The sequence below is a fragment of the Pseudorca crassidens genome, chromosome 5, assembly GCF_039906515.1.
Source record: "Pseudorca crassidens isolate mPseCra1 chromosome 5, mPseCra1.hap1, whole genome shotgun sequence".
Lineage (NCBI taxonomy): Eukaryota > Metazoa > Chordata > Mammalia > Artiodactyla > Delphinidae > Pseudorca > Pseudorca crassidens.
The window spans coordinates 15,194,336-15,207,554 of record NC_090300.1 but is presented as its reverse complement, the minus strand read 5'-3'; the positions used below and the strand labels follow the sequence as shown (position 1 = coordinate 15,207,554).

At 49.5% G+C, this 13,219-nt stretch overlaps 1 protein-coding gene across 2 annotated transcripts in view; it reads right to left on the bottom strand.

Moving 5' to 3' along the window:
- The window catches only part of SH3BP5 (SH3 domain binding protein 5), an 80,098-nt gene extending 67,162 nt beyond the window's left edge, over positions 1-12,936 (bottom strand). The window contains exons 1-2 of one of the 2 annotated variants that reach the window (XM_067737426.1): positions 12,682-12,936; positions 10,908-10,970 (exon numbers count right to left, since the gene is read on the bottom strand). In XM_067737426.1, coding sequence (XP_067593527.1) covers positions 10,908-10,970; positions 12,682-12,816 — 198 coding nt within the window. In that variant the 5' untranslated portion in view covers positions 12,817-12,936. The remainder of the gene's footprint in view (positions 1-10,907; positions 10,971-12,681) is intronic. The other variant, XM_067737427.1, reaches the window with a different exon arrangement.
- Positions 12,937-13,219: the final 283 nt, after the last annotated feature.

The window sequence follows — 13,219 nt, the reverse complement described above, 5'->3', positions numbered from 1 at the left end:
CCATCTCCTCTTGAACCTGGGCAGGTTCATGGCTGCTTGGACCAGCAGGATACGACAGAAGTGCTGCTATGGGACTTCCAAAGCTGTGATGCCCCCACCTGGTCATCTTGGGATGCCCACTGTGGGAAGCCAGGCACCATGAGGAGGTCAGAGTACCTGGGACCGCCGTGCTGGGACGGTCGCATGTAAACACTGACCACTGACCAGCTGAGCCCCCAGCCAAGAGCCAGTATCCACGGCCAGACACAGGAGTGGGCCTCCTCGGACATCCAGTCCCGCAGGGCATTTGGATGAGCACCCCACCCCACCCCCAACCGACATCTGCCTGCAACTGCTCAAGACTCCTCTGGCGAGAACCACCCCGCAGAGTCCTCTCCAAATTCCCGACCCAACAAATCATGGGCAAAATAAAGCATTTGATTTGGGGTAAAGTAGTTTGGGGGGTAATTCATTAGGTAGAAATAGGAACCAGAACCATAAGGAAGGACATCTTCGTTTCATCTCTTCTTCCAAAAAAGCTGGGACTCCCCTGGTGGCACAACGGTTAAGAATCCGCCTGCCAATGCAGGGGACACGGGTTCGATCCCTGGTCTGGGAAGATCCCACATGCCACGGAACAACTAAGCCCGTGTGCCACAACTACAGAACCTGTGCTCTAGAGCCCGCGAGCCACAACTACTGATCCCGCGTGCCACAACTACTGAAGCCCGTGCACTCTAGGGCCTGTGTGCTGCAACTACTGAGCCCTGTGCTGCAACTACTGAGGCCACGTGCTGCAACTACTGAAGCCTGCACACCTAGAGCCCACGCTCTGCAACAAGAGAAGCCACCGCAATGAGAAGCCTGCTCACTGCAACAAAGAGTAGCCCCTGCTCACCGCAAGTAGAGAAAGGTTACGTGCAGCAATGAAGACCCAACGCAGCCAAAATTTTTTTTTTTTTTAAAGCCAAAAACCAGGGAAGAAAACATCAAATCTGCAGGTTTCATATCTTATCAGAATGAAGCTGAAGCCTTTTGCGTGTTGGCAACAAAAGGGTCAGGTGGACGAACATACCCGAACCCTGTTCATCATGCTTCGGGTGAGTCTGATGCCACAGAGTATGCGTTTACATTAAGTGGGTTTGGCTGCAGTGAGAATAAACAGCGGATGTTCCTGTCATTGTCTCCCTGCTGGCAGTTTCTTTCTGTCAGAGCAAACATTAATATCTCTTGGATAATCCAGCAAAACACAGCAAAGGAAAAAAGTCAGGCAAAAATAGAACGAAATTGTTTTCCATCTTCCTTTAAGGAAATGAAAGAGGCTGATTCTCTGAGCTCTCTAAGAGTGCCTTTGCAAATTTGCAAATTATCGTGAGACTCTTGGTTAAGATGTGTTGCATAAAAGGGATACAGTCTCTACTGTTAGAAGCATCTATGTGGTGATAGGCAGATTAAGTAACTCTCGGAAAGGAGGGCTGGTCGAAGATACCCGGGATGCTGCCAAAGGATGAGGTTCAATAGATGTTTAATTCATCCAGCCGACACACACACAAATACACCGCTATGTTCAAAGTTCCTACCATAAACGCTCAGAAGGAAAAATAACAGCTCAATATTAAAAGGCTGCAGCCCACAGGGACCACAGCTCTCTGCCAACAGGGGAATCTGAAGATTCTATCAACCGTGGGGACAACAATGGATCCGCCAACCCTCAGAGCCTGTCTTCTTTTGAGGTGGGGACACCTCTAGACACCCTGAAGTCAGAGGGAAGGTATCCCGGATAAACGTGGGGACACAGTCACGTCACTCTACTACAACAGCAATGGCCCGTGTTCCCACAATGATGCCAGCTAAGGGGCCAGGAAAGTTTACATACTACCTCACTGGTCTTTATAGTTTAAAGAAAGACACATCTGATATTTTTAAAGCAGTAGACTCCATTTCAATATTGACAGCTATTTCTATATTCTAGCCAACAGCCCACACTAATAATCATTTTGCCTAAGTGACTACAGTGAATGACGCCCACTTATATGTGCCCACAAGTCTTTATCCATGTAGAAAGGATGCTACTACTCAAATCCATATAGTAACTAAGTTTGAATATCTAAATATTCTTAATATTTGGAATGTTTTCCACTGCTCTATCTTGGTGATTGTTTTGGATTTTCATAAATGAGGGTTTCTTGGCTGCAGACAATTCTAAAATGCCTTTAAGTCACTTTTCATCCCTCTGTGAATTACCACATGAGAGTTTAACAATACAGTAATTCACCAAGCAAACCCACCAACGTCTGCGTTTATCTACAATTAGGGCAGGGACTACCAATCTGAAAGTTTTTTCCCACCAGCCCTCATCATTCCTAAAATTCCTTCCAAAGGCATTCGTCTCTTTGACTCATAAAGACATCTTTTTATAATAGTGCTTTGTTCTCCACCCTCACACCCTGCCTATGAAAATGATAAAATATGGTCATTGCAAATAATTCAGAAAACATCAAGAAATGAAAAATTAAAATCACCAGCATTCTTAGCGACCAGCAGTAACCACTAGTAACATCTGAGGGTATGTACTTCTCAGACTCTGTGGTAATGCATCCCTCCACCCCATCACCAACCAACAAGAATCAACACTTCTGCAGAATACAACAAAAATAAACTAGAAAAGTGAAAAGCCACGTGGATGTCACAGCCATGTCAAACTGCTAAAGAGAAGAATTTCTAAAGTCTTACTCTCAATTTCTGTATGTACTTCACCTTAATTGGTAACAAGCAGTGGCCTGTGGACCACACTATGAATATCTCTGTTCTAGACATTTTTTCTGTTAAATGTACATGTTCTTTTACTGTATGTATATATGCTTTTACATATACTCTACACATAGCTTTATATGTTTTCCCCCACTAGATTTTATTTCCACTAAATAGATCATGGCCATGGGTCCACAACCACACATGTCATCCTATTTTAATGCAAAACACTCTTCAAACCCTGGCATCTCCAAGCAGGGCAGAATCTTATACCTCCATGAGCTAAGACCTCCGGGAGTGAGGGCTTAGGGGAGCGGAAGGAGGTCACAGGTTGTGCTTTAGCAGCGCTGCCATTGTGCCCAGGGTTGGCCCTGCCTAAGGAAAGCCCAGGGACCAGTGCATTTCCAGAGCAGGCACTAGGGAAAAGGGACCTGCCGGTTTTGCAGGACACTGTGTATGGCAACGCCAAGAGCCACGAGTCCACAAGGTGTTTGGTTCTAACCACAAACTCTAGCCGTTCATTCCGACATTCATCGTACCCCTGTGTGCAGGCACTGCATGAGATACTAGGGCACAAAGATGGGGAGGCCAAGCCCCTCCCTCCAGGGAGTCCAGCGGGGGAGCCAAATACACAGATGACCAGAACACAGCCTAATGGATATGCGCGAAGCTGCTAGTGCCGGTGAGGACAGACTCCTGGGCACCGCCGCCCCATCCCCCACCCCCGGAGATTCTGAGTCATCAGGTCTGGGTGGGGATCAAGACTCTGCAATTCCAGCTTGGTCCTGCAATGCAAAGACCACAAGTTGATGGCACTGCTCTAGGGCACTGGTTCACCACCAGGGGCAACTTTGCCCCCCTCCCCTGGGACACTTGCAAGTCTGGAGACATGCTTGTCTGTCACAACTGAGGTGTGGGGGTGGGGTTGACTGGCCTTTAGTGAGTCGATGCTGCTAACCCTCCTACAGTGGGCAAGACAGCCCCCCACAACAAAGAACGTCCATAGACGATGTCAACAGCGCAGTTGGGCAACTCCTCGAGAGCAAGACACTTGAACTCCAGGCCTCAGTTTTGTTATCAGCAAAATGGGGATGATAGTATCTATCACAGAAAGTCGTGCTGAGCATTCAGTGACTTTACGCAAAGTGCTTAGAACAGGGTCTGGTACATGGTAGGCATTTATTATTATTATTGTTATTATTATTAACTATCATTATTATTGAAGAGCAGACAAAAACAAGCAGAAAAGACATTCCAGGATGGACACAAGTCCTTCCTGCAAGTACCCACCATGCTGCGGCCCTCACCTGCCCTGCTCCAGTAACAGCAGCAATGATGTTTATTCATGGCCTACTACGCACCAGCAGTGGAATAAGGAAACTGAGGCCCAGAGACATTAAGTAACTTGCCCAAGGTCACACAGTCACGAAGGGGCAACCTGTTGACATTCATCCAACTCAAACATCTACTGAGCACCCATTATGTGCCGGGCAAATCCCAAGAGAAGACAGCCTAACACAGCAGGGCTCATGCAGGGAAACAATTGATTTCCACACCCCGCAGACCAGCCACAGAGCAAAGCCCTCTTGCTCCAGAGACTGCAGAGTCCACCCTGCTGTAATCCTAGCCTTACGAGCCCTCTCTCTGGCCCCTTGCCCAGAGCCGGTCTCTGACAAAGAGACGTCATGGCGGGGCCTGTGGGGAAGAGGGCAGAGCTGCGGTGGGCCTGGCTCCAATGCACATCTCGATGGAACTTGCTCTGCATCCGGCAGTCCCCGGCGCCCGCTGCCAGCCCCGCACGCAGGCAGCCTCTCCCTCACCCAGGCTGTACCGCTAGCAAAGCCCTCCCTCACACAGTGTCTCCTCCTGTCCCCCAGGCCACCCAGGAAGAATAACGACACCAGTTCACAGACGAGGGGGCTCGGGCTCCAAAGGGGTAAGTGCCCCCAAAAGTCAGCAGAGCTCGGGTTCTAACCACGTCACCTGACGCCAAGACGTCCCTCCACCTACCCCTTCCCCATGACTTTGGGTTTTTTCCCCCTTGATTCTAAAGTAATACAATTCAGTGCAAATAATTCAGAAAATATAGAAAAGTATCAAGAGAATACGTCTTACTCAACTCTCACCAGATATAACTGGCATGTAATCCTTTCCTGATATTTTTATGCATATAAACATATTTTTTAGAATAGCATCATGAGTCTAAATCATGACTCCAAGCTTTTGGAACCTGTTTTCCATTCAGATGCCTTTCTAGGTTAATAACAAGCTGTGTCATCATCTAAAAGCCTGGATTCTCTTAGCTATCGCCTAGGCTTGGTATTCATTTATTTCCTCAACCCCCTACTGACAGTCATGCAGACTCACAATTTTTCTAACATTTTTAAACAATGCTGCAGTGAGCACTGTTGGACCTGCATCCTTGCCCAGTTAACCCCTTAAAATAAATTCTTACAAGTGCAACTGCTGGGTCAAAAGTCACTGTCCCCCAACATCCCAGCAGCAGTGTGGGGACCACTACCCAAGCAGGAAGCCCTAAGGCCTACTATTCCAATGGCCAAACTTCAGGTCAGAGCTGTGGGGACAGAAGTAGCCCCAGCTCGGGGGCCCAGGAGGCCCAGTAAAGACCTCAAGTGTGTTGATCTTTACAACCAGCCAATGAACAAAGGGTCCCATCAGCAATGCTCCCTGTCCCTAGCACTGCACAGGCTGCAAGGGATGTCTGCACTGGTCCCCTCCACTTGCTGGCTGCTAATCCTCCCAAATAACTAGGGTCCCCAGGCCTCGACTCCAACGCCCCCTGTTGCAGCAAAGCGTCCCCCGGCTCCCAAGACCCTGCCCGGGTCCCTCGCTCTGTGTCCAAGGCCTGAATCCAGGACCCCCTCCCCACCCCCACCCCCGCGAGGTGAGAACCCCACACAGGACTCAGCCCGCAGGGGGCCCTCAGTGCCGGTTCCATGAACGCCTCCAGGCCTCTGTTTCCTCAAACTAGATCTAACCTGGCTACAAAAGAGATCCCAGCCTCAGTCATGCACAACACACACACACACACACACACACAGACACACACACACACACACGTGTCTTCAAGGGGAAAGTGCTAAGATGTGATGGCACTGTCCTCTCAGAAAAGAATCTCTCTCTTCCCGTGACTTGTGTGAAAAATTCATTACGAGAGAGTCCAGGCTGCTCCCAATTCCCCCCTGACCCTGGGTTTCCAAGCTCAGGACAGTCTTCTTTCTTTCTTTTTTTTTTTTTTTTTAAAGAGAAAATGTTTGCTGGTTTCTGGCAGGGACAAAGGCAGATTCTGGGTGCAGGCCTTATGCGAGTCTGAGGAACACAGATGTCCAGAATCAAATGCTTTGCAAACTGCCCTCGCCCAAGCACCGAGGGGAAGCACACGGCCATTTACAATCAACCGCCTTTGCCTCCCCAGGTAAGGACAGGCTGGAAAAGTCAGCTTGTGATTACTCAGAGCCAGAAAAGCTGTCTGTGGGCAGCTAGGCCTGGCTGTGTCCTTCCCCCTCCTCCTGGACCATCTCACACCCTAGAACAGCCCGCCTTCAGAGGAAGCAGGGGGAATACAAAAACACTACACATCATAGTAAAAAATAAATAACTGGCACGGACTATTACAAATCTTGATTAAAATGATTTAGAAATTGTGCTGCCTCTTGTTTTAACAAACATTTGAGAAGAGATCGCTCTATTGGGTACGCATTCTAAAAGTGCATCAGTACATTTACCTGGACTGCCTCACCTGGCAGGGCTGCTGCGCACTGAATGACCTGTTTATCTCTCTCCATCCATCGCTCTCCCCACCCCCAGCGCACTGGCCCCCCTGGCTGGTCCTGAGCCGGACCAGGCCCCTCTCTCTCTCACCTTAGCACTGGCTGTTCCCGCTGCTGGAACGCCCTTCCCGCACAAGGCCCCGAGGCTCGCTCCCTCCAGATGGGCTTTCACGGAAGCAAATAGTAGGTGCTCAAGAAATACTCCATGAGTTAATAATTAAAGCTAACTAACCAATGCGCCTGTGAGAAAATATATGCGCTTTCTTAACTTGAAACATCAGACTTATATCCAAGAGCCTCTCTGGTTAAAAGGTTACTCCCTTCAACAGCTTGAAAAGGCTGGCTCTCTCAACACAAATCAGAGTGTCAAGGGGATACCATGCTGTCCAGACAAGGTCAGAGGCAAACCATGGTCATGGGAAGGAGCAGGTGTCTGCCTGACAACAGGCCAGCCATCAGACACCTTTGGTCATCTCCCATTTAAACTACCGAGAAACAGAATGGGATCCAAGGGCGAATCCCAGCTGACACCTCAGCTGCGGCTGCCCAGAGGCAAATGCGCCACAAACTGGTCACCAATTCGTTGTTTTTTCAATTTTTTTATACAATTTGGAAAGGTTACTTTCCATTTACAGTTATTACCAAATATTGGTTATTTTCCCCGTGTTGTACAATACATCCTTGAGCCTCTCTTACACCCAATACTTCGTACTGGTAACCACTAGTTTGTTCTCTATATCTGTGAGTCGTTTCTTTTATGTTATATTCACTAGTTGATTGTATTTTTTTAGATTCCACATATAAGCACTATTATACAGTGTTTGTCTGCCTTATTTCACTTAGCATAATGTCCTTCAAGTCTATCCATGTTGCTGTAAATGGCATTATTTCATTTTTTATGGCTGAGTAATATTCCACTGTATATATGTACCACATCTTCTTTATCCATTCATCTATCAATGAACACTTAGGTTGCTTCCCTATCTTGGATATTGTAAATAGTGCTATGAACATTGGGGTCACCAATCTGCTTTAATCACTCAAAGTCAGGAGGGGTGTTGGGCCCTGCGGACCAAAATCAAAAAGCAAAGGAAAGGAAATGCAGACAGCAAAAGACCCTCCCCTAGTGGCTACGAATTATATACAGTCAGTCCTCATTATTTGTGGATCCCAAATCTGTGAATCTGCCTACTCACTAAAACTGATTCCAAAATCAATACTGTGCTGCTCCACAATCATCTGTGGACCCGCACAGAGTGGCAAGAAACTCCAGTAGCCTGACGTGCCTGCTTCCAGGGAGGATGAACAGACGCCCTCCACCCTGGTCCAGCTCTCATGCTGTAAACAAACATCCTTTACACAGTCCATTTAGTGCCAGGCTTTCTGCACTGCTGTGCTTTGTGTTGGTGATTTGGCTGTTTAAAACAGCCCCCAAGCCTAGCGCTGAAGTGCTGGCTAGTGTCCTGAGCCCAGGAAAGCTGTGGTGAGCATTATGGAGAAAACATGTGTTAAATGAGCTTCGATCAGGCTGAGCCATGGTGCTGAGGGCCAAGTTCAACCAACAAGACACATTAAGTAAGGTGTCTTTAAACAGAAACACACATAACACACGGTTACGTACTGATCAGTGGATGAAGGTGTTGGGACCAGAGGCTCACAGGAGCCTAATGAGGTTTAAGTTCCCGAAAGCCGCTGGTCACAACATCTCCCTTGGGAGCCACGGCTCAGTATCCACTAATTCAAGGTTCACGGCAACCTTAGTGAAAACTACCGCGAATAAGGACAACTGACCATATACTAAGGTGGCTGCTTCCTGACCCGCGTCCTCTGGCATTCCCCCTCCCCGCCCCCCGCCATCATCCCCACTGCTCTCTCCATCTGCCACTCCACACACCGGCTCCCTCGCTCAGCAGGCTTCTGCTCAGGTGTCTTCTGGAGACTCCTCTGTCACATCACTCTCCTACTAGACTCATCACAATCAGTAAGTACTAGCGAACCCTCCACGCCTCACCCCCACCTGAAACGTCAACTCCCGGAGGCAAAGCCTCTGTCTTGCACCCATATCTGCCTGTATCCGCAGGGGCCACAGTGCCCAACACAAGGTGGGTGGCCAGTGCTTGCCTGAAGGGACACAGCCCACCACACACACGGCCACAAGGTCCCTGGCAGGTTCTGGGAGCATGACAAGCGTCCAGAGAGCCTGCACGGAGGCTGAAACCCCACAGATTAGATGCCCACTATGGCCCAGGGCCACGTGCACCTCCTGTGCACTTGAAACGCGGCTGGTCCAAAGTGAGATGTGCTCTAGGTGTAACAGATGCACAAGATTTCCAAGACTTGGTACAAAAATATATGTAAAACATCTCATTCATGATTGTATTGATTCCATATTGAAATTATTGCATCTTGGACATTCTGGGTTAAAGGAACTAGATTAAAATTAACTTCACCTGTTTCCTGTTGCTTTTGAGCATGGCTGCTAGGAAGTTTTCATGACGTACAGAGCTTGGCACTATAGTTGTCTGAGTCCAGCTGGGTTATAATAATGCCATGGAAAGGGCAGCCAGTGACACAGGCCAGCCCTGACCACCTCTCTAGGCTACTGCCTAACACTCTCCAGAGGCAGGCAGGAAACACCCGTCCCGTGGCTTCCTGTGACCCACAAAGACCTAAGTGTGTTCCGACAGAGGGCTCAGAAATCAAGGAGAAAGAGTTAAGAGATGAAACAATTGTGCCCTCAGAAGGGGAGCACCGCCAGAACAGGGGCCAGCATCGAGCAGGCCTACAGGTATGTGTTGAATGAATAAACCAGTACTTTGCAAAAAAAAAAAAACCATTTCTAAGTTGTTTGTTCATATTTGGGATAGAATAGGAGAGCTGGAGGGGACCTGGAAAATGACCAGGCTCCGCCATGTCGCTGAACTGTGAGGACGCCGTGCTTCCGTGTCCTCCCCGGGAGAAGAGGTGGTCCCTGCCGGTCCCTACCTGCCAGGCCCACGCCGTCCAGTAGAACTTTCTATGGTGATGGGAGTCTTCTCTGATTTGTCCAATACAGTGCCTACTGGGCCCTCGAAACGTGGCTACTGTGACTGAGGAAGTGAAATTTCATCTTATTTAATTGTAATTAATTTAAGTTTAAATTCAAATAGCCACATGTGGCAAAAGGCTGCCATCCTGGACAGCACAGCTCTGGCCTGCTGTGACAGGCAGGAAGGAGATAAAGCTTGTAAAAGCACTTCGGAAATGCCAAATCCTGACAGAAATGGTAGGGGTTTTGTTGTTGGATGTATTACAAACGCGAGATTCTGAGAGATTTCAATTGCCCAACGAAGAGACTTGATTCATCGTAAGTGAAAAAAATTTAAACACACAGACTGTACTTCACCTGGGGGAGAAGAGTGTTCATAGATACCTGGAATCAGAACAGAGCAAGAACACTTCACACACAGCTCAGAAAACTAGCTTTAATCCTCTGGGCCACTATACCTCCAGGGCCTGGACATGCAGGCAGAAATCAAGGTTGCCAGGGTGTTGCTGGTAAGATTACATTCCTATCTCCCACCCCCTCACTCTAGGGACCAGCGGTGTCCTGCCCCTTCCGCTGACCTTCCCTGCCATTCCTCCTGCTACAGAAACGGGTCCTCCCACAGCTCTCAGACAGAAGCGGGGGTTGTTCAAATCTGATGGATGGTAAAACCAACCGGTGCTGAAAAGGGATGCGGACTAAGTGGGAGCTGTGAAGAATGCTAATCTGTTTACACTCAGGTTGGAAGATGCTCATGAAATTCAAATCAAGTTCTCGGCTCCCAAGATTCTTCCCAGCAGGAAAGCCCTTCCCAGTCTAAACAGCTTTTCGGTACCATTAAGATCATCATATTCTACGCACCAGCAGACAATAAAGATAAAAGAAGCAGGGGAGTGGAAGGGGGGTGAATGATTAGGGCCGGAAAGTCAAACAAGTCTAAGTCTTTCTGAGGAAACACACAATATTTCTGAGTAAAAGTGTAAGGAGCTGCCCTAAAATATTTAAAAGATTTTGTGAGCTCATTCATTCTTGTCCATTAAAGAGCACAGCTACTTTTCCCCTCAGTCCTTTTAACTTTTCCACAGACACATTAACTTTAGGGCTTAAGCGTGTGTAATGCCCTTGGTTTGGGCCCCTCGGAGCTTCCATGATGAAAACCACGTGAAACTGGATCCACACGTGTTCCACCCACAAGCTGGCCTCAGTGGTGTAATTTATTCTGTCAGGCAGTAGGCTGTTGCTCAACTTCGAGGAGGGAATGCCAGCAACCACCCTCCCCAGCTATTAAAACAAAATGAACCAGCCTGGTGTCAGCGGGACAGACGCCACTTCACTGAGAAAAGAGACCCAGCTTTCCGTACCTCAAGTTCAGTCTCCCGTCTGTTGATATCATCCGTGGATTGATTTAACTTCTCCAGCTCTCCCTGATGAAGAAAAGGGAGAGAAAAAAGATTCAGGGGTTTGTCTTTTGTTGCCAGTATGACTCAGCCCCAGTACCTGCAAATTACTCTGGCACACTTTGTAGGAAGAGGAAGGAGTCAGTGGTAATTCTCAAGGAAAACAGTTGAGCCTTGGCTGGAAGAACAAATGAATGTCAGCATTTCTGAAACCTTTTTCTTGATGGTGGCCTTTTTGAAAATGACTTTAAGGTCCTAGGAATTTGTCTTTTCTTAGAAGGTCAATTATTTATTCCAGGCATGTGCCTTCACGTAAACCCACCTGTTACAAATGGTTTAGAGGCTGAATCAAAACAATGCTTTCTGCTTTAGAGCAAGGATTTTGCAGAAAAGATAATAAAAGAAAACAAAGCCAAGCCTAAAGTATAAACCCAATGAAATAATTTAAATCAAGGGTACAATTCTGGCATTATCTCATCCATGGTTGAGTATTTTTCTGTAGGAATGAAAAGTCTTTTGCAAACTGCTAGTTATTCAACCTACCTGGCTGTTTTACAAAACAAACAACTAAAACTAGCTTTAATCCTGATCCTTAAATAAACATTCACACACTGACATTTTGTAAAAAAAAAAAAGTGCCCAGCGTGAAGTTAACTCCTTTTACTCAGCAAACAAAGGACCTTGTGAACAGAATTCCCCTACCAAGAAAACAAAATTGAGTAGCCCGAACTGATTTTATTTAATAGAATTCCTAATGCAAAGATTTTTCCACCTGATTTTTATCTTGCTAACCTGCCATAACAATTCATTTAAATGCAACAGCTGAGTTAAATGAGCTTTTAATTGATCTGCGGCTGAAAAACCAATTAAGTCTCCAGAAACTGCAGCGCATGCTGAAAAGCAATATTAAAAAAAAAATCTTTATGGAAAGGGTAGAAACACGGGTCTTCGAAAGCGATGTGCTGTGCTTTCTGCTTGGAGGGTGAAGAGGTTAAGCTGTCACTCCGAGATCTCGGCTTAGAAATCGTTTTTAATCATCTCCCAGAGAAATGGAGGCACAGGAACCGGGCCAACCCTCTTGCCTTCTCGCGCGTCAGCTATGCGCACCGCTTGTCCCAGATTTCTGTTCACACCCGACCTCATACGGAGGGAAAGCTGGGTTTTAAACCGTTTGAGGCCAAGCGGAGAGCTGAGCCAGTGGTGACAATAAGCCCTTCGGTTTGCTAACAATGAATCAGAGGAGAAGGGAGATGGCTCAGGCCGGGCACCTCTGCCAGCAGGAGGCTCTGACCCCCAGGCACGGGTGGCCGCCCACCTGCAGGGGCCGACGACGCCCACCGCCCCGGGAGCCCGCGCCTAAGCGGCCCGCCCGGCTCCCGGAGCCCGGAGGTTGTGCAAAGCCCGCGGCGCCACGAGCCTGGCCGGGTACCCAGACGCCGGCGTGGCGCCCCCGCCCCCTTTCCTCTTTGTTGCGCAACCGCCCGCAGCGCTGGGCACGCTGCTGCGACCCCCGGATCCTGCCGGGGAATCCCGGCGATAGAAACAGGCTGCGTCCACGCGGGCACCGCAGCCTCCCAGGAACTGGGGGAAACCGGGTACTCAGACCCTCTCCTCCAGACCCGGACTTAACGCTGCCACCTCCCCCGGGCGCAGGCACCGGTGGGGGGGTTGGGGGAGGCGGCTGCGAGGCGGGCTCAGTGCAGATGCCGGGGTCCTTGTGCACCCCCGCGCGCCCTACCTGGATCCGGGGGTCCACCTCTTCCTCCTCCTCCAGCCCCGGCTCCATCCCCTCCTCCTCCTCCTCCGAGTCCCGGGCTGGCGGCGGCAGCTCGGCCGGCTCCTCCGGACGGCTCCGCTTCGGCGCCGCGTCCATGCGGGCGGCGGACTTGGGAGCGCGGGGGTGGCGGCCGCAGACTGGGCCGGAGCCGTCTGGCCACCGCCCGGCGAGCTCAGAAGGCGCCGCTCGCCGCCGTGGGTTCCCGGGCCCAGCTCAGGAGGAAGTGGGCGCGGTCGCCCCCTCTCCGCCGCGGCCGTCAGCGCAGCGCCGCCCGCTCCGCCCCCAGCCCGCCGGCTCTGCGCGGCCCCGACTCTAGACCTGGCCGGCCGGCCGGGATAGCCGGGGCTCCGTCACAAAACCTCACTCCCGGAACGCGTGAGGGTGGTGAAATGGGGGAGCCCTCACCCCCTTTTACCATAGCAGCCCGACTAGATCACAATTTACGGAAAGTCGGCCGCCTGGTGTCAGGGTGCTTTTCTCTCCCTCCCTCCTCTGCTAA